Below are 22,293 nucleotides of genomic sequence, written 5' to 3' on the forward strand. Positions count from 1 at the left end.
TATTTCATGTGATTCCGTCTCTTATAACTTTGGTGAGAGTGTTTATCATGTGAACTAGTGCAACTTATGTGCTCATATCATGTGTAATTTTTTTAATCAATAAGAGCTGGAATTGGATTTTAGAACATCTAGTAGTTGATCTATTTCACATGTGCACATCTCTTATAACTTGGCGGGAGTGTTTAGCATGTCAAATACTAATGAAATTTTTCGGGCTCACTCTTATAAAAAATATGATTAGCAATGTAACTAGTAAATTTATCATGTGAATTACTAGTGAGATTTCCTAGATTCACTCTCCTAAGAAATGTGATTAGTGATGTAACTAATAAATTCTACTTTTTTTTTCCATTCGAAACTAGAAAACCTAGTACTAATTTTATTTTTTTGGTTACAAAAACCTAGTACTATTTTAGATTGAATGAAAAAAAGGCTTACTATTTTTCATTATTCTTTTTTCTTTTTTTGGGGTATGAAATTGAATAAAAAATTATCTTAGCCGTTGAAGCTTTCGGGCTATAAAAGGCGAGGAGGATTGTTTAATTGAGTCCCTCCCTAGTCCTTTCCTTTGTGATCAGAACAAAGTCTCACTCGCTCTGTGATCTCCAACTACTCTGTCATCCAAAGAATCGAATCGATATTGGAATACAGGGAATTGGGGGAGCTTCGTCTCTTTCACCCTTTTAATATTTACTCTCCACACCCATCTTTCTCTCTAACCAAAAGAGAAAGAGGGGAATTTCAAAGCCAAAGAGCAAAACTTAAAAAGCAGCTAGCTAGCTATACAGCAAAACCAACCAAACAAAGCCAATTGTTTATATGCATTTACTAGAATAAGAGCGAAAAGGGTCTTTTCTTCAACCTCTGCCAGCACCTTTGAAGCACTTACTCACACTCAGTGATTTTCTTTTTCCTGCTTTTGAGGGCTCTCGCCGTCTTCGGGTTCGGCACTCTCCCTTTTCTCACTAAGCAAATTGGTGGCGCATTAAAGTCTGGCTTTTACAATCTTGACAGAGCTAGACAGAGAAAGATCTTCGGCTGGAGATTTGTAATTATTATTTGAAGCGCAGCATTTAAGGCCACTCTCTTCTCTGCTAAGTCTTGGAATGAAGAATTCTTAAATCCCACCTGCACATAATATAAGTCCTGTTTTCCTCATTGTGAAAACAAAGGCAAGTGACATTTCATTTGGCTTGGAACAGAGTGATAGATCGATCTGTGTGAGTTCATTTCATATCTTTGCGAGAAAGTGACATTTCAATCAAGGTATGGTAGTTTAAAATGGTATTGGGTTTGTTCTCTTTTAGGCAGCTAGTTCGTGAAAAACATGTTAGAGGCTGTACCCCTTTGGTTTTTTTAACTAATCTTTTTCTTGAGTTTTCTGTATTCTTTGGAAGTTTCAATTTTTTTAAGTTTGGAAGGAATTATATCGGAGTTTTTCGATCTGGGGTCTTATTGGCTTTCGTTTTCTGGGGCTGCGTTTGGTTATAGTTTCTTTTGTCTCATTTACTATCTTTTTTATGTTTCAGATCTACCAGGATTTAGACGTTGCCTTTTGAGAACAAAACGGGGACAATGTTGGCTCAGAAGCAAGCAGAGGAAGCAATAGTCTCCAACTTTAGCGAGGCTCATGATCATGAGGGAAAGGAAGATCATCATCAAGACAAGGAGGAAGAAAACACCTCCTTGTTTAATGTCAAGAACTTTCTCTGGCATGGTGGCTCTGTTTGGGACGCTTGGTTCAGCTGTGCTTCCAATCAAGTACACCCACCAACCCAATACAAAAGAGACTCCAAATTTTGCTTCTTCTTGACTCGCTTAACAAAACTTCTAATCCCTTTTAATTTCTGTTTCCCTTTTGCAGGTAGCTCAAGTGCTTTTGACACTGCCATACTCATTCTCTCAGCTGGGATTATTATCAGGCATCTTACTGCAAATATTCTATGGAATCGTTGGAAGCTGGACTGCTTACCTGATCAGTGTGCTCTACATAGAGTACAGAAGCAGGAAGGAGAAAGAGAACGTTAACTTCAAGAACCACGTTATCCAGGTTGGTCACGATATACCATTTCTAGCTTAGCTTCTTTAACAGGACCACCACCCACCGCTAATGCCTAATCTTTAAAGCAAAAGCGTGTGAAATAAATATCCAAACTCACAGTGCCCAGAACCTCTTTCATCACTTTCCACTATGTTTAAATCACACTATACTGTTTTTGGTTGCAGTGGTTTGAAGTCCTTGATGGGTTACTTGGTCCATACTGGAAAGCTGTGGGGCTTGCTTTCAACTGTACCTTCCTCCTATTTGGATCCGTCATACAGCTTATTGCTTGTGCAAGGTGAGTCCTTTTTACATTTTTTACTCTCGAATCATGCAAATCTCACCTGGGTTTTGCTTAGTTTTAACTGTTGGTGTTGCTTTTTTTTTTTTTTTTTCCTTCCTGTTTGAGAGCAGTAACATATATTACATCAATGACAATTTGGACAAGAGGACATGGACCTACATCTTCGGAGCTTGCTGTGCCACTACAGTTTTCATTCCTTCTTTCCATAACTATCGGATTTGGTCCTTTCTTGGCCTTGGAATGACCACTTACACAGCCTGGTACTTGACCATTGCAGCTGTTGTTCATGGCCAGGTAAATCAGTCATCAATGCCCCGATCTTTTGATCTCTCAGTACAGCTACTATTAATATTATTATCTTTCCAAAGATGCTTTCTTTTTCTCTTTACGTTTTCTGCTTAAAAAAGAGTTAAAAGTTCTGTGCTTGGTGAAAACTGTGCAGACTGAAGGAGTAACACACACAGCTCCCACAAAGCTTGTGCTGTATTTCACCGGCGCCACCAACATACTATACACGTTTGGTGGCCATGCTGTCACAGTGTAAGCTTTTCTTTTTTTACCCTTTCCTGCTCTTTCACTTGTTTCTACACGGCTTCTCTTTGCAGCTTTTGCCGGCCTCTCGGGTTTCGAAATCCACAGACAAAATCATCTTATCTACTTTTGTTTGCTCTTGAAAAAACAACATTAACCCCATTTTTCTAGGAAAATTGCACAGTAAAATGGTCCCTATGTTTTACTTTTACTAAAAGAGAATACATGCCTCTCTGTTTCACTTAACCACTCTCCCTTTCATTTGTCTTCGCCTGGGGCATATAATATTGTTGTCTGATAGAGATTAGAAACTGCCACCATAGACTAGATTGTTTAGTTGCAGAACAGCTATAGAAAGATGTGACCTGAGGGCTCTTTGGTCAATTAGTTGGTTTTATTATATGTTCCCCATGTTCTTGTTGACCTTGTAATAGTTTTAATTGGACTACAGTATTAGCCAAATGTAAAATCCTTTTTTAATGTGAAGGGAATCTGATCAGTGAAATGTGGGTGGGAATTTTTCAGGGAAATCATGCATGCCATGTGGAAGCCACAGAAATTCAAGTACATCTACTTGTTTGCCACAGTGTACGTTTTCACACTTACAATTCCTTCTGCTACCTCTGTCTACTGGGCTTTTGGTGATGAGCTCCTCAACCATTCCAATGCCTTCTCTCTCCTCCCCAAGAATGCCTGGCGTGATGCCGCTGTTATTTTAATGCTCATTCACCAGGTCTGAAAATTACTGGCTTACTAAAAAAATTACCCTTGAATGAAAGTTGTTTTTACTTTTTTACTGTGAACTGACATTTTGTGTTTTTGGGCACTGGTGCAGTTTATAACATTTGGGTTTGCATGTACACCATTGTACTTTGTGTGGGAGAAGGTGATTGGCATGCATGACACAAAGAGCATTTGCTTGAGGGCACTGGCTAGGCTTCCAGTTGTGATCCCAATTTGGTTCTTGGCTATAATATTTCCTTTCTTTGGGCCCATTAACTCTGCAGTTGGGGCTCTCCTGGTTAGCTTCACAGTCTACATCATCCCATCTTTAGCTCATATGCTCACATACAGAAAAGCCTCTGCTAGACAGGTAAATATAATTAAGCAGTTACAATTTCTATTAATTCGTATCATTGATATCAACATGTCACATAATGTTATCGTCACACACGCACACACATAAATTATTCATAATGATGATGTCGTTGTTGAGTGGCGGCCTGTAGTTATCTTGATTGAGTGGGGGTATCTTAGGCATTCTAGTTTTGAGTGGGCACCTCCACCTTTGTACGATGGTTGGCTACTCACATTCCAGTAGTTGCAGTTCAGAGAGAGAGAGCAGCAAGTGTACAAAAGTCATTTATGGCTTGGATTTGGAAATGTTACGAGAAGAATTGAGATAGGTGGCCAGTCCCTTTCGTTTAGTTATACTCTACAGTTGGGACACTTGTACCATGCCTCGGCTGAGCTGTTTGATTAGACCTTTTTCAATTAGGCACTGTGCAGTTTGGTTAGTTTGGTGGTGACTTTGGTCCAACAGAAAACAAACCCAAACTAGAAAACTTGGTTTTTCTGTGGTCTGAGCATTATTTGCAGAGATTCATAACAAAACATAGAAACTGCAACGACCACGTAACTCAAGTGGTTAAAAACATTTACCTCCACCAGAAGTCTTGTGTTCGAAACCCTCCGCTCCCAATATACCTATTGATTTTCCCTTTTCCATTTTACTGTGTTTTGCAGAATGCTGCAGAGAAGCCTCCATTCTTTTTACCAAGCTGGACTGCCATGTATGTGATCAACTCCTTCATAGTTGTGTGGGTTCTGGTGATCGGGTTCGGGTTCGGTGGATGGGCCAGCATGACCAACTTTGTGAGGCAAGTGGACACATTTGGGCTCTTTGCCAAGTGCTATCAATGCAAGCCTCCAAAACCACTGCCAGCAGCAGCAGCTCCTCACCACTGAAAAAACTTCGATTTGATCTCAAAACTCTCTCCGAATCTGAATCTCTTCATATTTGTACCATACATGGGGAAGTAGTAATATTTCCCCTACATGTCATGTGTGCTGGATTTTGCATTTTTTCTTTTTTCTTTTTTAATTTTCTACTTTTTTTTGGGGTTAATTTAGTTATAATATAGTGTGTTGAGTTGTGATGATTCCATTCCTATCAAAAGCATAGGTTAAATTAATTAAATTAAAAAATATATATATGTATTTAGGTATTTCATTTTTTCCAACTTTTTCGGTGGGATTTTGTAAGATTTTGTTCAAATTTGGTATAGCTTTCAAGGTCATTATTAGTAGCATGTTTCCAAAGTGCCTTATAAAATGGCAACGTTATGGGCCTTCCTGGTCTCCATTTCCACGTGGCTTTATCTCAAGAGCTGTATGTGGACATGTTTTAATGGCTCCCATTGAGACATTGACCTTAGATTCCAATTTTATGAGAGCTGAGAAAGAATGGGGCGTGGACCCGCCCCACTTCCACATGTGTCGCACGTGGATGCCCTTATGTCACGTGCCATATCCTATGAAATTGCTGCTTGTGAACATGCATGAGATCCATGTGCTGTCTCCAAATTTGGTTAACTTCTGCATGTTTGGTTTTTAACCTGTCGAATGAGCAAGTTTCAGTTGAAGCCATTAGTCTCAATTTATATTCACGTGAACTTGGAAATATACTTTCTGAAGTAACTTGCTCCAATTGGACCAAACTAAGATCATCAGCAGTGGATTCGCATAAAAATAATGTAGATTTTTTTGAACCGCCAAAGCATCCAATTAGAGGCCGCTTGGTGCCCGCTTCTTTTTCCATGAACATGGAGCATGACAAATTAATTAAAGAGAAGTAAAGAGAAAGGAGGAAGAAGAGGAGAAAGAAAAAGGAAAGGAGAGGGAGAAAGAAAGAGGTTTGAGTGAGTAGTGAGTCATCCTTGAATTGCTTTGCAAGATCTTGAAGGTTCTCGTAACTGAGACTTGGGAGTGGTGTTGGAGATTGTGGAAGAGTAATTTGGATTTAGCTAGCTTTGGAATTGAGGTAGGGGACATCTTAGGATTATGAATTTTTGGGATTATTTTAATTAAACTTTGGTGAAATATATTAAGGCTTTATATGTGTTGTGTGCAATTGTTATATTTGTATGATTTTATTTACGGTATGTTAATCATTAACTTTTGTAAGTTTATGTTTGTTGAATATTATTTCAAGGGATTCACTAGTTTAGTGGTTTGAAGCAATGGCTTCCTCAAGCATTCGTGTAGTGTGTGTAAGTTTAATATATTATCGACCCTCTCAATACAAAAGACGCTACGTTCAAATTTTTAATTTTAAAATAAAAAGAAATACCTTTCATAACTCACGTAATCATGTTTCTGAAAATTATTTAAATAGGGAGTTGTTAATGACACATTAAAAAATTCATTATGCGTTCCTACCGTACGTTTTAATAAGGAAGGAAAAGTACATGATGACTTTTTGAAGTGCAGCACTTGCAATAATTTTAATGTGAATATATATAATAAGGTTTATTTGAAGTTATATATGATCATGAAGATAAATATTGAAAACAATGCGAAATGCATATTATGCATGTAACAATAGATTAGGTTATGGAAATGAGAAAGTAAGATTTTGAGTAGTTGAGTCTAACCAATGCGTAGGAATTTGCCGAGATGGGTGAAGCTGGAAAGGCAGGGAAGAATGCTGCTGAGATGAGTGAATCCGGAGACGAAGGTGAATCTGCTAAGATCATTGGATCCAGAGAGGAAATTAAGGTAGTTGAGCTCAACAATTAATGTGTTACTTATTCATGCATCAATCAAATATATCTCCTATATGAGAGCACGAATATATGTGTGCTTTATATATGTTGAAAACAGGGAACCAGAAGAGCAAGCTATGAAAGACAATGGTCGATCAAGTGGCCAGCAGATACATTCGACGAGGTCGCAACATTCGACAACTTGAGCATCTTTCATGTTCCAAACAAACTTCGAAAAGTCGACGACAATGCCTACAGCCCTCGCATTATCTCAATCGGACCTTACCATCGTAAAAAAGGCAACCATGAGCTTGTCACAATGATAGAGCACAAGGGTCGTTACATGCGATACTTCTTTGACCAAATCAAAGATCCTCAAGAGAGCCTCCAAGTCCCACTTGAGTTCCATTTTCCGGTCTACAATCTAGACACAACGGTTCGCCGGAGCTACGCTGGGGGTGCTCGGGACCATGATGCCGAAAGCCTTGAACACATGGTGTCGTTTGATGGCATTTTCATATTGGAGCTCTTCCTCAGGTATGACCAATATTGCAAAAAAGTTCCCCTAATAGACCAATCTGATGCAATTTTCAACAATGGTTGGATGATCCCTGCCCTTAGGCGTGATCTCGCATTGCTCGAAAACCAGATTCCCTTCTTTGTTCTACAAGAATTGTACGACGTTGTCAAGCCTCGAATCGTTAACTACAAGCCGCCACACTCCATCACTTGCCTTGCTCTTAATTTTTTCGAACCCATGAAGGAAAAGGAAATGATAAAAGATGAGCCTGAGGGAACAGAGTACAAGCATTTGCTTGATCTCTTGCACAAATTGTACCACCCAGCTTCATGCCTTCTTAAAGACGAACCGCGAAGCAATTTCGAAAATTGGGGTTTCGATTTCTGCGCTTGTGATCTTTTAGAGGCTGGAGTTGTGTTTCTATGTAACTCGGACCACTCCTATAACATAACTTTCACTAAAGGAGTGATGAGAATTCCACAAGTGTATATTGATGACAGAACAACTTCACTGTTGAGAAACCTGATTGCTTATGAGCAATGCAGCCTCAGCAGCAAGCAGCACATCACATCCTACGCCATCCTCATGAAGAGCCTCATCCGTTCGCCGCATGATGTTACGTTACTTAGGGAACAAGGCATCATGAACCAGAATTGGATCACGGACGAAGAGTATTTGACCTACTTCAATGGAATTCTAGATGAAGTTGTTGTGAAGGACTTTTCTTTTGGTAAGCTGTGCAAGCAAGTGAATGCCTACGCTAGCAAGTACTGGTTTCGGAGACGGGTGAGGTGCCTGTATAACACTTATTTCTCTACTGCTTGGAGTATGATTTCGTTCGTTGCCGCGGTTTGTCTTTTTGTCCTTACTATTGCACAAACATACTTCGCCATGCACCAAGCTCATCAGTAGCTAGCTATAGCTAATGCTTGTTTCATATACTCTGTTTTTTCAGTTAATGAGGTTGGGGCTGGAGAGTCTTTTGGTCCATATCCTTTGAGTTTAGTTAGTCATTGCTGTTATGTGTTTCAGATTCTTCCTCTATAACGAGTTCGTATGATCTTAATTTGTGTTTTACCAATTGACATATACACAATTATATGGAGCTTAAAATGGGGAGATATCAGCTCTGTCACTAATTGTATATACTTGTGAGTTTATCTTTCGAATTATGTGTTTTAATAAGAAATCTCTCCCAAAGCTAATACACTCAATAAGGAATGAATGTCTACATCAATAATCCAAAAACAAAAAAGAGAGGAAAAGAGCTCATCATCTGCCTGGGTTTATGTGTTGTATTATTAACAATTCTAAACAATTACACGTAATCATAGGAAATCACAGTCATATCAACCAAATCCACAAGATTGACCTTTTTTGCTACTGGGATCGTCTGTGTCTGGCGACCGGTCAGATATGATGGGCGACGAAGAACATAGAAGCACATAGAAGCTTTAATTATTATTTTTTGGGTTCAAAGAAGAACATAGAAGCTTGGACTTGGAAGTAAGCAAACCAGGAAAGTGACAAGCCCTTAGAAAATATTTCAGGAAGCTGAGTGTGATTGGAAGCAGAACATAGAATAGGTGAAGAGACTCATGATCTTATTTTAGTGGAAGGTATTTAAAGATGCTAGTGAGCTAATGATGGGGTTGGAGTCAAATCGAATGACTCAAATATACATTTATAATTGCAAGTTGATCTTAGATCTAGTCTTTGCTTCTGGGCTTATGTCACCACATTCCATATGCTAACAAACTAAGACTAATGTACTTAATGGATCATGAGTAGCATACGTGTCTGAAAAAGGAAAAGAAAATGGTAATGATATGAGTATAAGATAAAATATATTTTTAACTCGATCAAAGACCAAGTCTTCGTAAAGATTAAATAACTAAGTGGAGACTCTGGCGTTGTGAAAGGGAAAGCAAATATGAAATGTGTTTATTTTAAGTTGATTCTAGTCTCTATCTTTGTTGAGAGCATCCAACGTTGAAGCATGGAAGCTTTGTCGTAGTTCTCAAAGTTTTTTGTTTTCTTTTAAAAGTGATTAGCAAATTAATTAGTATGTCAAAGTTAGATTTATCAAAGCGTATTAGAGCGAGGTGGTTGTCCATTCTTTCTTATTATTAAATTTTGAGAGAATCGTCTTTCAAGAAAAATGTGGAGATTCGTAGAGTCTTTATATTTATTTATATGCCCTATGAACTAAGGAAAATTACTCATAAACTAAAGGCAATAATAATACTAATTCAATTCCCTGCAGGGAAGCTGAGATTAGTTCTCGACAGGACGACAAGGGGAAGATTTGATGAAAATGGGTGAGATGAGAGAGGAATTTAAGGTGACTTAACCTCTCTAGACTTTGCTTTTGAATAGACATTGAATAATTTGATTTTAAAGAAAAAGGATATAATCTCTTCATATTTTGGAGTCTAAGTTACATTTTTTTTTTCTCTATCTTTCTTTCTCCTTATCCTTACCCCTCCTCCTTTCCTTGTTCTACACGATATAATGACCAATGTTTTCAAAGGCGAGGCTTATAGGTGAGGCGTTTTTAGTAGCGCTATGAGAGGCGTAAGCCTTTTGAATATTAATTTATTTTAATAAATTTTTTTTTATGAATAATACAATACAATTAAATTGTACAACTAATTCTTATTCAACCATAACAATCTTTTAAATATAATCAAATATAAGTACTAATTGTCATTCAAAACATAATAATCAATCCCAAAATACAAAATATTTATTCAACATCAAAACAAATTATACAAGTATGATGCATGTACGTAAAAAAAAAAAAAAAACTTACTTGCAGTCAAAAGATGAAGAGAATTCTTGAAATTGATGGAGTTATATGGTAAGGGTCTAAATTAGGGTTCTACATGTATTATACAATATATATATATATATATTCCATATGTTAATATATTAATTTAGAGAAAGGAAGGGAAAAAAAAAAAAAAAAGGTAAGTAGAAAAGCTACAGCGGGTTGGAGTTAGAAAAAAAAGAAGAAGTTATTAATTCTTGCAATAAGTTTATTACAATAAAGGTAAGGAAAAAAAAAAAAACTGAAACAGCGTTTTTTCAACACCAAGTGAAACCACGTCGTTTCACTTTAAGATTTTTTTTTAAAAAACCATTACAATCAAAACGATGTCGTTTCATGACAATAAACCTGAAAAGAAAAAGACTTTATTGACACAGAAAGATAGGTGGAAGAAGGCTTTTATTGATAAGCTCAGCAAAAAGATAGGTAGAAGAAGCCTCATATCACCAAGTGTAAACTACCACAGTCGGTTGGTAGCCTTGCTCTTAACTTCTTTCATCCTGTGAGCCGAAAGGAAATTAAAGAAGAGCCTGCCGGTGCCAAGCATTTGTTAGATCTCTAGCACAAATTCTACTTCCACCCGAATGGTCAATTGCCATTCAAGCTTGAAATTGATTCGAACAACGAACAACTTTCTGCCTTGCAACGAGCAACTTCACGCCTTCTCGGCAAGATAAAAACAGAAAAGCAAACTCCATGCTTGCCTAGTCATCATCAACGTGATCCAGCAAGCACGGGAATGTGGGAATTTGATTATTGCTCTTCAGAACTTTTGGAGTCTGGAATTGAGTTTAAAGTTGGACCAAGCACCCAGCAATATTTATTGGACATAAAGTTCGAGGACGGGGTGATTATAATTCCTCAGCTGCGCATTCATGAGACTACAAATTCACTCTTGAGGAATCTGATTGCTTATGAGCAATGCTGTCTTCGGAGCACGCATAGTATTGAAGATATTTTGGAAGATATAGTTGGTGTCTGTATAGGATAGGTTGTAGTCAACACTCTACCTAATTGGTGAGTTGTGATTACCACCTTTTCCTTGATTTAAGGTTTTCTTGTAATTAGTGTTGGCCTTTACAGCTTAATTTGTGGATAAAGTCTGTGGTGAGGGTAAAGCATGTTGTCTGGTGCTAGTGGTTTCTTGCCCTTACTCAATCTCTCTATATATTGTGTATTGTGTAATTCTCCTCATGATGAAATATACAAACATTCATTGAAAATCAACACATAGGATTACATCCAGAGTCGGTCCATTGATTTTGGAGGCCCTGTGCAAATATGGATGTCGAGGCCCTATATATACAAGTAGGAAAAAAAAAATCCATATAGAAACAAAAATTTCTGACATGGGAAGAACACATTCGGAAAGAGCTTTCCATAAAAATTTCTTTAGTCACCCTTCCAAATCACATAGCTGATAAATTGATTTTCCAATTTCAATGCTTGGTGAATTCTCATGTGAATAAGGGAGGGAGAAAAGAACTGTGATTTTGGGGAAAGGGTTAAAGCTTGGGTTTTTACAATCCAAAATTTGATAGAAGAGGGTGGTATACTAGTACTGAAGAGAAATGGCTTTATTTTGATGGAGGAGAGTGAGAAAGACTTGTTGAAAGAGAAAAGAATATTAGAATGATTTTGCAGTTTGAGAGTTGGGAAGAGGAAAACACAAGTTTCAAACCATAATAAATAAATAAAAAGAAGAGTTGCAGCGTGAGAGTTGGGAAGAGGAAAATGAATTAAATTAGGGCCTCTACTCTCTAAGTCGTAGAATTTGTTGATGATTAATATTCAATTCAATTTTAGTTTTGGTGCCTTGCATGTGGTGTTGGGGGGTGATATTTAATATTTCATTTTTATTTTCATGTTTTAGTTAATTTAATGGGTTGACTTGGAAAAATTTGGAGGCCCCTAAATTTTAGGGGCCCTGTGCGGTCACACGCCTCGCACACCCCATGGGCCGCCTCTGGTTACATCATATGTCTTCCTCTTGAAGAGTCTCATCAGTACCTCAGGGGATAGCAAACTGCTTCAGGCAAGAAATATTATGGAGCACAATAATCGGATTGAAAGGAGACACAGAATTTTTGGGTCAATTTGAAAGTGTTCTAGATCAAGTTGTTATGAAGGACAACTTTTGCTATGCTGCTTTGCTCCACCAAGTGAACAAATATTGTAAGTCCTGGTACAGTTTGAGCAGACTTCGAGTATTTCTGTGGGTGCAATTTCAAAGGCAGAAAAGAATCCTCTGTGACATATTTTTCTCCTCCGTGGAAAGTCATATCACTCATGGCTGGAGTTTTCATTCTCTTCGCTTCATTGCAGACATACTATACAATTTATCCTCGCCACTGATTTTGCACCTTCTTTCAACATTGAAAGAAAATTACCACTAGCCAATGGGTTCCCACGACTGTGGCAGTGGATTCTTCCTCTCCCATGGCATCTAGGATTGAACTTCAGTGGGGTTTCTTTCCTCCAATTGCTGTTCTGGAAGGTTTCTGTTGGACCATCCTATTCCTATTCCTATGAAGCTGTTGTTTCTTTAGCCTGCAGCCTTTTGCAATAAATAATAAGATTGAATAGAGGATGATCAGAGTAGCCTCAACCACAACACTCTTCATACAAACAAAACAACCATCAGAGAATCACATTTTCCATTTTCACTTTTTGTATCTATCTGAGCCTCCACCTTTGACATACCCTGTTCGGCCCCAAGGGCATAGCCATTGTTCATTCTTTTGGGCCTTTGTTAAAAGCCTTTTTATAAACTTACGCCTGGCTCTCCCCCTCATGCTCTCAAAACAAGAAAGGGATGGAAAATATTTACTCAAATTCTAGTACAATAAAAATTAGTTGCTTACACATATATACACACCATAAACTTCTTCAAAATTGAGAATCTTAACTGAAAATTTGTAAATTGGGGGACTTATTTTCCCAAATCCATCTTCTTCCTGCCATAGAATTAATAAAGAGAATAGACAAAACATAAAGCAAACAAATTCCAAAATTAAAAGAAATCATCAATCAACTGTTCAACAATCCGGACTTTAGTCTTCATTAGTAGGTTAATTGTCTTAGATTTGAAGTTTAATGAATAAGTGGGGCTTTTCTAAGTTTGGCTCTTATTAATTTTGGATTAAATAATAGTGATGAGGATCGGGATCAAGATACAGGTCACCAACCACATATACGAGCATCGAAATCTAGGGCTACTGCAAACTTATATCGTAGTAAATCCATGCCACAAATAAACTATTTCATTAATCATCCATATTACCTTCTCTACAACTATTACAATAGCCTTATTTATAAGCTTTACAAGACTTGAGCACCAAGACTGTTTGGTCCAAAAGTAAATTAATTAATTATAAAATCACACATAAATAATAAAAGATATCATAAAACTACCTAAATAAGAAAATAACAATATATCAAGAAATAACTAATTAAATGGTAAGTATCTATCTTGATCCACTCTTATGCTCTCGCATCAGACTCCCCTAGTTGGAAAGAATTCGTCCTCGAATTCAAGCCTTTGATTGAGGAAAATCTGAGTAGAATCTTCAATTGCTTCATATTAATTCTGGATCTTTTAGCATCCAATTGATGGGGACCGGGATCAGGATACATGTCACCAACCACATACACGATCACCGAAATCTAGGGCTAATGCAAACTCACATATATCGTAGCAAATCCATGCCACAAATAAACTATTTCATTAATCATCCATATTACCTTCTCTACAACTATTACAATAGCCTTATTTATAAGCTTTACAAGACTTGGGCACCAAGACTGCTTGGTCCAAAAGTAAACTAATTAATTATAAAATCACACATAAATAATAAAAGATATCCTAAAACTACATAAATAAGAAAATAACAATATATCAAGAAATAACTAATTAAATGGTAAATATCTATCTTGATCCACTCTTATGCTCTTGCATCAAATAGGGCAAAACATAATATATATCTATATAAGTTTATATAAATTTGAGGCTCTAGACGACTGCCTTACCTGCTTATGCTCAGGGCAGCCTCAGGTCAGATCAACTTTTCTCGGTAAAATATAATAGTATTTTCTTAGGTTGCTAAGACAATATAATAAGAATATATACTTAGAAAAAAAAGATATAATACATATGGAAATATTATATTTTCATAGTTTAGAGTTAAGATTCTTGGGGATCACCTAGGCCGGCATGTGCCGCTAAGACCATGTCCAATTAGCCGGTAAAAATATTAACAAGAGAAGCCATTTATTAAATTCGTGTAAAATTATTAACAAATTCTAATTCGACTCACTTGGAGCTCCCTTATGTATTTTTATTTTAAAGATATTGCTGGCCTTGCTCTCATGTTCTTTCAACCTTTGAGCCGAAAGCCGATACCTAAAGATCAAGATGAGCTGGGGACAGATTTCAAGCACTTGCTTGATCTCTTGCACCAATTCTACTTCCAGCTGGTGAGGTGTCAATCAAGGTCAATATTAACAGGGAATTTATTTCCAACATTAAACTAGGAGAACAAACTACTTCCTGTCATTATTTCAGCAAAATATTCCAAAGAAGGAAAATGAAACACCTTACTTCGTCATGCCTCCCTGAACCTGATGATACAGCAATAAATAACAAGTGGGGATGCAATTACTGCGCTTCGGAGCTCTTGGAGTCTGGAATTCAATTTCAAATTGGGTCATGGGAGGACCATTTATTGAACATAACTTTCAGCAACGGAGTCATCAGCATTCCCACTGATCATCGACGAGACCACGATTTCAGTGTTCAGGAACCTCATTGCCTTTGAGCAATACAGTCTTACCTCGATACATGGAGTTACATCATACGCCTGTCTCATGAAGAATCTCATCCGTAACTCGGCTGATTCCAGGCTGCTTTAGGACAAAAAGATCATAAAGCACAATCGGATCGGGGACCAGGAATATTTGAGTAAATTCAAGACTATTCTTGATGAAGTTGTTGCCAAGGGCGACTTCTATTTTGGTAAGTTTCGAGATGAAGTGAACGAATATTATACGTCCTGGTGGAGTTTGAAAAAGCTTCAAGTATATTTGAGGCTGCGTTTTTTCAAAGAAACTAGGCTCCTTTTCAGCACTTATTTCTCTTCTACATGGAGTTTCACCTCATTCCTGGCTGCTTTTGCCCTTCTCATTCTCACTTCCTTACAAACATACTATACCATACACCCTCGCAGCTGATACATATATATACTTGTTTTCTTGATTCCTCATCTTTCTTTCTGCGTATGCATGCATATGCGCGATTGAATTGTATGGACTTGATCATCTGAATAAAACTTGAAAACAGCAGTCTTAAAGAGTGCTGACTAGATTACTCAGTACCTAAGCTTGCTCAGCTGGCTAAGCATCACGTGCTGTCACGTGCTATCACAAGACTAGTCCGTTAGTTTTGAGTTAGTTCGATGGTTAGCTGTGTTAGTTCTAAAACTCAGTATATAAACTGAGAGGCTTCTCTTTGTAAGGTCATAATGTAAAATTTCATCAGAGAATATACAAAGAATTCTTTGTTTCTTCTCTCAATTTCCTTCCATTTTCTTCACAGCTTAGATCAGAGATCGATAGTTATCAAAACTCAATCATCTGCCTCGGTTTCCAAAGCCGAGGAACTACTACGCGGGAGTGCCCTGAAGACCGGGTCCAAGCATAGAGTATTTTTATGAGTTTACTTTTTATTTCACCTAGGTTGACTTGACCTTGGAATATAGTACAATTTGTTCTTGAGAAGTGCTTGGACGATTACTTGAAAACCAGATCCCCTCATTTGTTCTCGAACTTTTGCAGCAAGCACTGGAAAATGGGAATTCAACTATTGCGCTTCAGAACTTTTGCAGCTCCAATCTTTTTGCAAATGTTCTTGCAATCTTTCAAGCAGATTGAATAAATGGTGACTTTCATCAATGTCATTAGTAACAATAGTTACCACTGACTTGGAGTCACTTTCCAAGATGTGTTGAATCAGACAGATGAAGGCAATGTTGACAAAACAGAAGACGGTTCAAGGCAATCTTTTATATTTTTTGTTTGGTAGTGGAGAGGCAGGGCCAAAGCCCAGACAGACAAAAAACAAAACAAGAGACAACCTTGGACTAGGCCCTTCCTAAGAAATTGGATATAGAACCAGGCCGATCTGTAAACAGATGGAAGCCTAGTTCAAGTAGATTAGATATAATTTTTTTTTAAAATGGCTGCAGACTGCTACTGTGTTTTAATTTCTTCTAAAATGGATTAATATGTCATAGGCACAAAATCAAAGCTAACCTCATCAGATTTGGAGGAAGAGAACATGTGGGCCATGTGAATGAAATTTTTATATGTGCGTTAATATGTCAAAGGTTTGTTAGATGAATAATATGTTAACGTTGATTAAGCACCGAACTTGACTTTGAATTGTCAACTTATTTGGTAAATACATCGAAAATAAACTTTTTACAAAGCATGTTTTCTAATTTACCTCCATAATGAGCGTGTGTGTGTGTGTTTTTTTTTTATGACATTTCTTTGAAGAAGTGCGATTTTGTGAGGCAATCTCTATTCTTTTTCCAATTTTTACCTCAAATTTGGTAAAATATGGGTGAGCGGCCTATTTTCTTTTCTTGGCTCCTCCTTGCCGTTGGGGTAAAATATGGCATTTTTTCTTACAAACAAATGCATGCTTGGCACAAAATAAATAAATAATTTATTTTACATTAAGTTTTTCTTCCGGGAGGGATCAATTATATATTTTACAATCAGTTTTTCTTCCTATCCCATTAGCATTGTCAATAGAAATTTTTTTACTTTTTTATTTTTGAGAGGAAGTAGTAAATTTTCATTAAAATTGTCAAAGGTTACAGACTCGAGCGAACAAACGTGGCCACATTAAAACCTTACTTAGGAAAACCCAGTTGGACAAAACCTGAGACGAAAAAAAAAGTGCCACACGCTCCATAAAGCTACAAACAAAACTCATGACAACTTCAGAATATCAACGTCAGCTTGAAGAAACACATTGGGCCATGGAGGACCCTCTTCAAGCCAAACGTCTCTAGACACACTACTTAAAGCAAACTTAGCAAGTCAAATTGTCAATAGAAATTTCAACAAGCATATTCTGTGAGCCACACCATTTATTTCAATTTACATGAACGTTGCTTTGTAATTATGCTGACCTTTCGGGGGCCTGTCTAATGCACTATCTTTGGAACAAAAAAATTGAAACCTTAAAAAAGGTAAGATACTAATGTAAACGGTGTAAAAAATATCTAATAGGAGATGCACATGTTATAGTATAATGAAATAACAGCTGTGAGCATGTGAGCATGTGACCATCTTCTTCCTTGCTGGCTCCTGCTCAGAATATACAAAACATTCAAAATCACAGCTTAAGTCATCCTGAAACAGCCATAGTATTACAAAACACTCATGGTCACTTGTAAATATAATAGCAGTTTGCTAGTTGCTGAACTTCCCCTGCATTCTGGGTTTCCCGAGCACCCAACCAAAAGTAATTGCCCGAATGCTTTCCACACCTTAGATTTGAACCCTTTGCTTCTGCCCCGCTTGGTCTAAAATAAAAATATAACTAAATTTTTAGCCTCAGTGACCCCTAAACTGAAATCCAATTTTCAAACTGAAAATGAATGAGATGACAATACATATTTATGATGAGCTCAACACTTTATTATACGACTAGTTCATTATGTCGTCAGTTATATGATTGGTTGGAGTCGAGTTGGAGGATTATCCCTACCCTACTGTCCAATCGGATGTATGTTAGTTTAAGTGATTACAAGTTGTTCGTTAGATAAAAATCATGTGAAATGTTACTAGGACGGTTGTATGCTCCCAAATCACGATTGTAGGAGATATGTATGTATCTACTAGTAAAAAATTCTTCGAATTGGCATCTTCAATTTTCCAGCGAATCAATCCCCCCTCCCCCCCAAAAAAAAGAAAAAAAGAAACATGCAATTGTTTCGACTTTGGAGGGTTGCTGCTTAGATAAGTGGCATACGCCAGCTTTTCGTCATAGGACGAGGCACAAAGTTTACAGAGTCTTTTTTTTTTTGCTTCTCTTTAATTTGGTAAACATACAAGTGAAATGATAGGTGGAAAACCTAGCCCCATCTTTCTAACAAAAACACTCCTAAAGCCGTTTTCACTTTGAGAGGGGAGGAAGTCATTGTTCTTCCTCTCCTCACCCCTCTTCTCTTCCTCCCTTCTCCTCTTCCCCCATTTTTAAAGACAGAAGAGGTTTCTCGTATTTGTCTTTGTTTTATTATGATTTTTCTCCAACTATCATAGGCGATTGCGTCATGGCGTCGGATCTCCATATATGTTTAGACATCGGATCTTCCCCTGCGTTTCGGCATCGGATTTCTACCACCCTTTTTGTGTGGTTTCTTTCTTTTTAGAATAAGTTCTATAGACTCTTTGGGTTCTCTGTGTAGTTCTCTGGTCGTTTGGTAGTTTGTTTTGGTTATTTGTTTTTCCTTTTTGGTTCTTTGTAGCAGTCCAAAGTGGCCTAATCGGCCTCTTTTGTTAGTCCATGGCATGCATGATACTCATTCCAACCATGAGATTTGTCCCATGTGGTTTTTCTAGAAAGGTTTTAATGAGACCACCACTGTATTCATGCCAATCTATATATGCCTATTATGGTTTATGAATGACATCTTCTAAATTAATAAAAAGTTTATCGTTAGATAAAAATCATGTGAAATGTTTACTAGGACGGTTGTATAAGTGAATGCTTGGTTTCGTCATAGGAGGAGGCACAAAGTTTACAAAGTGTTTTTGCTTTACTTTAACTTGGAAAACATATAAGTCAAATAGAATATTCATTAAGTAGATCAAGACCAACCAAGTCGTCCTATAAAATAAATAACTACTTGGAGGGAGGGTCTGCCGTACGTTGTGATGGAAGTAGAAAATATTGTTATTGCAAAGTTGAACAGTTCTTTGCCTCTTTGCCTATAAGCTTATGTCACGCACATTTTCGAGAATATTTTTCTTTTGTTAACTTTGGAGATAGGAGACTGGGATGGTAGAGTCATTTTCTATTATAATTTTCCATTTTCAACGAATTGATTAGAAGACAATGCTCAGTCGTCTTGGAGGCTCAGATTGGTGGTCGGACGCGAGGAAGGAAATCCTGCTGAGATGATCGACTCAGACGAGGAAATTCAGGTAAATATTGATCAGGTAATTGAACTCCCTTTCTTTTTGTCTTTTTTATTCACTCTTTCCTTTTCCTCCTGCAATTACAAAACAGAAGGAAGTTAGAGGCAGAGCTAAGTGGATAGCGGAGATTGAAGAAAGACTCGGAGGAGTAAATGAAGCAGAGGACTCATGCATCTATAAAGTTCCAAGTAAGCTTCGAAGAGTAAAGCAGGACGCCTACAACCCTCGTGTTGTCTCAATTGGGCCTTTCCATCGAGGAGACCCCGACCTTGTAGCCGGTATGAGAAAGCATAAATGGCGTTACATGCTAAGCTTTCTTCAGCAAACAGACGATCCTTATGAGTCTCGCAGTTGCTTGAAAAACTGCACGGAAGCTATTTATAATTTAGACATGAAGGTTCGTCAATGCTACGCTGAAAATGTTGAGTATGACAAGAATAACCTTGCGCAAATAATGTTACTTGATGGTTGCTTCATATTGGAGCTCTTCCTCCGGTACTATGCCAAAAATGCAGGAGAAAAAAGCAAACCCGATCCAGTATTCAAAAGTTCTTGGATGGTCACAGCTCTTCAACATGATCTAGCATTACTTGAGAACCAAATCCCCTTCTTCATCCTCGAACTTTTGTATGAGCTTGTCAGGCCTTTTGTCGTGAGCCGTAAGCCACCACACTCGGTGGCTGGCCTTGCTCTCATGTTCTTCCAACCTTTGAGCCGAAAGTCAATACCTAAAGAAGATCAAGACAGGCAGGGCGCAGACTTCAAGCATTTGCTTGACCTCTTGCACAAATTCTACTTCCTCCCAGTACCTCATGATCATGAGGTGTCAATCAAGCTCAATTTTAATATGGAATTGTCTTCCAATTCCAATACTAAAGAAGAAGAACCTTTATGCAATTTATTTTTCAGAAAAATGAGAAGAAAAATGCAGACTTTTTCATTCCTTCCGGAACTTGCTGATCCAGATAGCAAAAACAAGTGGGGATTCAACTGTTCTGCAACGCAACTTTTGGAGTCTGGAATTCGGTTTAAAGTCGGGTCGTCGGAGGACCAGTTGTTGAACATAACTTTCAGTAACGGAGTTATCAGGTTTCCCCCATTGGTTATGGACGATTCTGCGAGTTCAGTCCTCAGAAACCTAATTGCCTTCGAGCAGTGCAGTCTTAGTAATATGCATGGCGTCACCTCATATGCATTCCTTATCAAGAGTCTTATCCGTTCCTCAGCGGATATCAAACGGCTTCGTCAATATGGGATCATACAGCACAATTGGATTGGAGACCAAGAAAATTTCAGTCAATTCGAAGGTATTGTAGATGGAGTTGTCATGAAGGATTTCTATATTGATAGATTGTGCGCCGAAGTCAATGCATACACCAGTAGATACTGGTTTCGAAGATACATCAAGTACCTTTATCGCACTTATTTCTCTTCTGCATGGAGTAAGATAGTATTTATTGCCTCGATTTTGGCCTTCATTCTCACTTCCTTGCAGACATACTTCACCATTTACCCTCGCTAATACTAGCTTCTCTAGGGGGAAGGGTGGTTACGATTGCAGGGCTGAATTGATTTCTCTTGGGCCATCTATCGAGTTTAGATTTTCATTATGTGTGTATATCGTATAGTCCTCTATATGATATCCACACATATCGAGTTTGTATCCTATTTCTATACACTACAAGAAAAAAGGTCATTACATTAGAGATGGTAATAAGTCGAATCGGAGGTGGGTAGACCATTATGTAATTATTTAAGTGTGACATTAAAAAAAAAAATCAAACATATACTGCTCTAAAATGATTGGGGCATAATTTTTAATGACCAGATTTGGTAATAAATAGTGAATAATTTAAACTTAGTCACTGAAAAGGATACAAAATAGAGTACAGAATCTACATTTTGTCTAGTTTATCTAGTTTCTTTTAGGTTCATAAAGTCTCCATTTTGTATGTTTCGTGGTTAATATGATTCGATGCTTATTTGTTTACCATCCTCTCCTTTGGCTTTGTTCTCAGTCTAAATAATCTTATTCCTTATAGCATTATTAGTTAAGTCCATTTACAAGATGCTTTTTGACATCTCCCTTTCTGTAAAATTTCATCTTCTTATTCAATTTTCTGAAGTACTGATAACTTGGAAGTCTAAAACTATAAGACTAAGATAAATAAACAGGCTGTTATATTGTGTTGAATTTCATTATTATAATGGTTTGCTTTAAGCACCTTTGATTATCAGTCATCAAAATTTACCATCCTCTTTAGACTAGTTTGATACATCTACCTATAAGACCATGAAATGCAAAATAATTGGAAGTATTGACAACTATTGTGTACATCTCCTCGTAAACAACCCCATATAATATAATACTCCGAGTAAAAAATTGGAAGAATCAACGACCTAGCTCTCACATATTAATTAACTCTAATCTACCAGAAGAAAAAACAAGAAGCACCATATATTAATTTATTTGGACCAACCACGCATTTGTTTGTATCTTACTGACATTTTGATCCAATCCAACCAAGGGGAGCCAGGAGGGAAGAAAAATGGTCACAATTACTTTTCTATGTTTACAAAAACGAGTACATTATCCCTCACTTGATTTGACTTGACCCAGTTCCTTCCCGGAAGAGAGAGGCCATATTAAAAAGATTCACTTTGGGATAAATCTCTTACTAAGTCATGTGGTTAAAGAGATAGACTCATGCACGGATGTATCCAATAGTGATAGGGCTAATTCTCTCCCGTTTGTGACTCAATACAATCGTGTATATGTAAATTGGGAAAACATAATAAACTAAGATGATAAAAACTCATTATACACGGAGAATCTTTAAAATACATAACATAAATGACTAATGAAACTCAAAGGATGGAGCAGGAGAAATCCTCCAGTCCCAACCTCATTGATTTTATAACAAAAATACAGAGCATATGAAAGAAGCAATATTAGCTAGTGAGCCGGGTGAATGGCGTAGTATGTTTAAAGTTACAATTGGATGAATTTTATGCATGGAGATTTTTGAATGGTGGTGAAGGCCAAACCTCAGGAGGGCCAGAGGATGGGGTTCCAATTAGAAA

The 22,293-nt window shown here is 37.3% G+C and overlaps 3 protein-coding genes and 1 pseudogene across 4 annotated transcripts; all 4 read left to right on the plus strand.

The window, feature by feature from the left end:
- The first annotated feature begins 545 nt into the window (after nt 1–545).
- LOC103343033 (auxin transporter-like protein 2) lies at nt 546–5,198 on the plus strand. 2 transcript variants are annotated; one of them, XM_008246701.2, is made up of 9 exons: nt 546–1,266; nt 1,530–1,761; nt 1,865–2,050; nt 2,227–2,339; nt 2,456–2,639; nt 2,788–2,885; nt 3,402–3,609; nt 3,712–3,969; nt 4,623–5,198. In XM_008246701.2, exons 2-9 carry the CDS (start codon nt 1,576–1,578, stop codon nt 4,842–4,844), a joined length of 1,455 nt encoding a protein of 484 aa, XP_008244923.1. In that variant the 5' UTR covers nt 546–1,266; nt 1,530–1,575; the 3' UTR covers nt 4,845–5,198. The 2 variants fall into 2 exon arrangements, with proteins under 2 accessions (XP_008244923.1, XP_088902388.1); XM_089046262.1 differs by having other exon boundaries at nt 546–1,172.
- A 1,356-nt stretch (nt 5,199–6,554) lies between these two features.
- Nucleotides 6,555–8,204, plus strand: LOC148921081 (UPF0481 protein At3g47200-like). Its single transcript, XM_089047927.1, has 2 exons — nt 6,555–6,656; nt 6,762–8,204. Exons 1-2 carry the CDS (start codon nt 6,555–6,557, stop codon nt 8,073–8,075), a joined length of 1,416 nt encoding a protein of 471 aa, XP_088904053.1. The 3' UTR covers nt 8,076–8,204.
- Nucleotides 8,205–10,297: 2,093 nt separating this feature from the next.
- LOC148921082 (UPF0481 protein At3g47200-like) lies at nt 10,298–15,225 on the plus strand (annotated as a pseudogene).
- A 4,027-nt stretch (nt 15,226–19,252) lies between these two features.
- Nucleotides 19,253–20,875, plus strand: LOC148921083 (UPF0481 protein At3g47200-like; the record flags this gene model as incomplete). Its single annotated transcript, XM_089047935.1, has 1 exon — nt 19,253–20,875. A coding segment is annotated over one exon (1,479 nt), but the record flags the coding sequence as incomplete, so codon positions are not given.
- Nucleotides 20,876–22,293: the final 1,418 nt, after the last annotated feature.

The sequence above is a fragment of the Prunus mume genome, linkage group LG1, assembly GCF_029339155.1.
Source record: "Prunus mume cultivar Tortuosa linkage group LG1, ASM2933915v1, whole genome shotgun sequence".
Classification (NCBI taxonomy): domain Eukaryota; kingdom Viridiplantae; phylum Streptophyta; class Magnoliopsida; order Rosales; family Rosaceae; genus Prunus; species Prunus mume.

Coding starts and splice junctions, on each gene's coding strand:
- LOC103343033 (XM_008246701.2), top strand. CDS start 1,576: ATGTTGGCTCAGAAGCAAGCAGAGGAAGCAATAGTCTCCAACTTTAGC. Junction 2,640..2,787: donor CAGCTGTTGTTCATGGCCAG/GTAAATCAGTCA, acceptor AAAACTGTGCAG/ACTGAAGGAGTAACACACAC. Junction 3,970..4,622: donor GAAAAGCCTCTGCTAGACAG/GTAAATATAATT, acceptor TGTGTTTTGCAG/AATGCTGCAGAGAAGCCTCC.
- LOC148921081 (XM_089047927.1), top strand. CDS start 6,555: ATGGGTGAAGCTGGAAAGGCAGGGAAGAATGCTGCTGAGATGAGTGAA. Junction 6,657..6,761: donor GATCCAGAGAGGAAATTAAG/GTAGTTGAGCTC, acceptor TGTTGAAAACAG/GGAACCAGAAGAGCAAGCTA.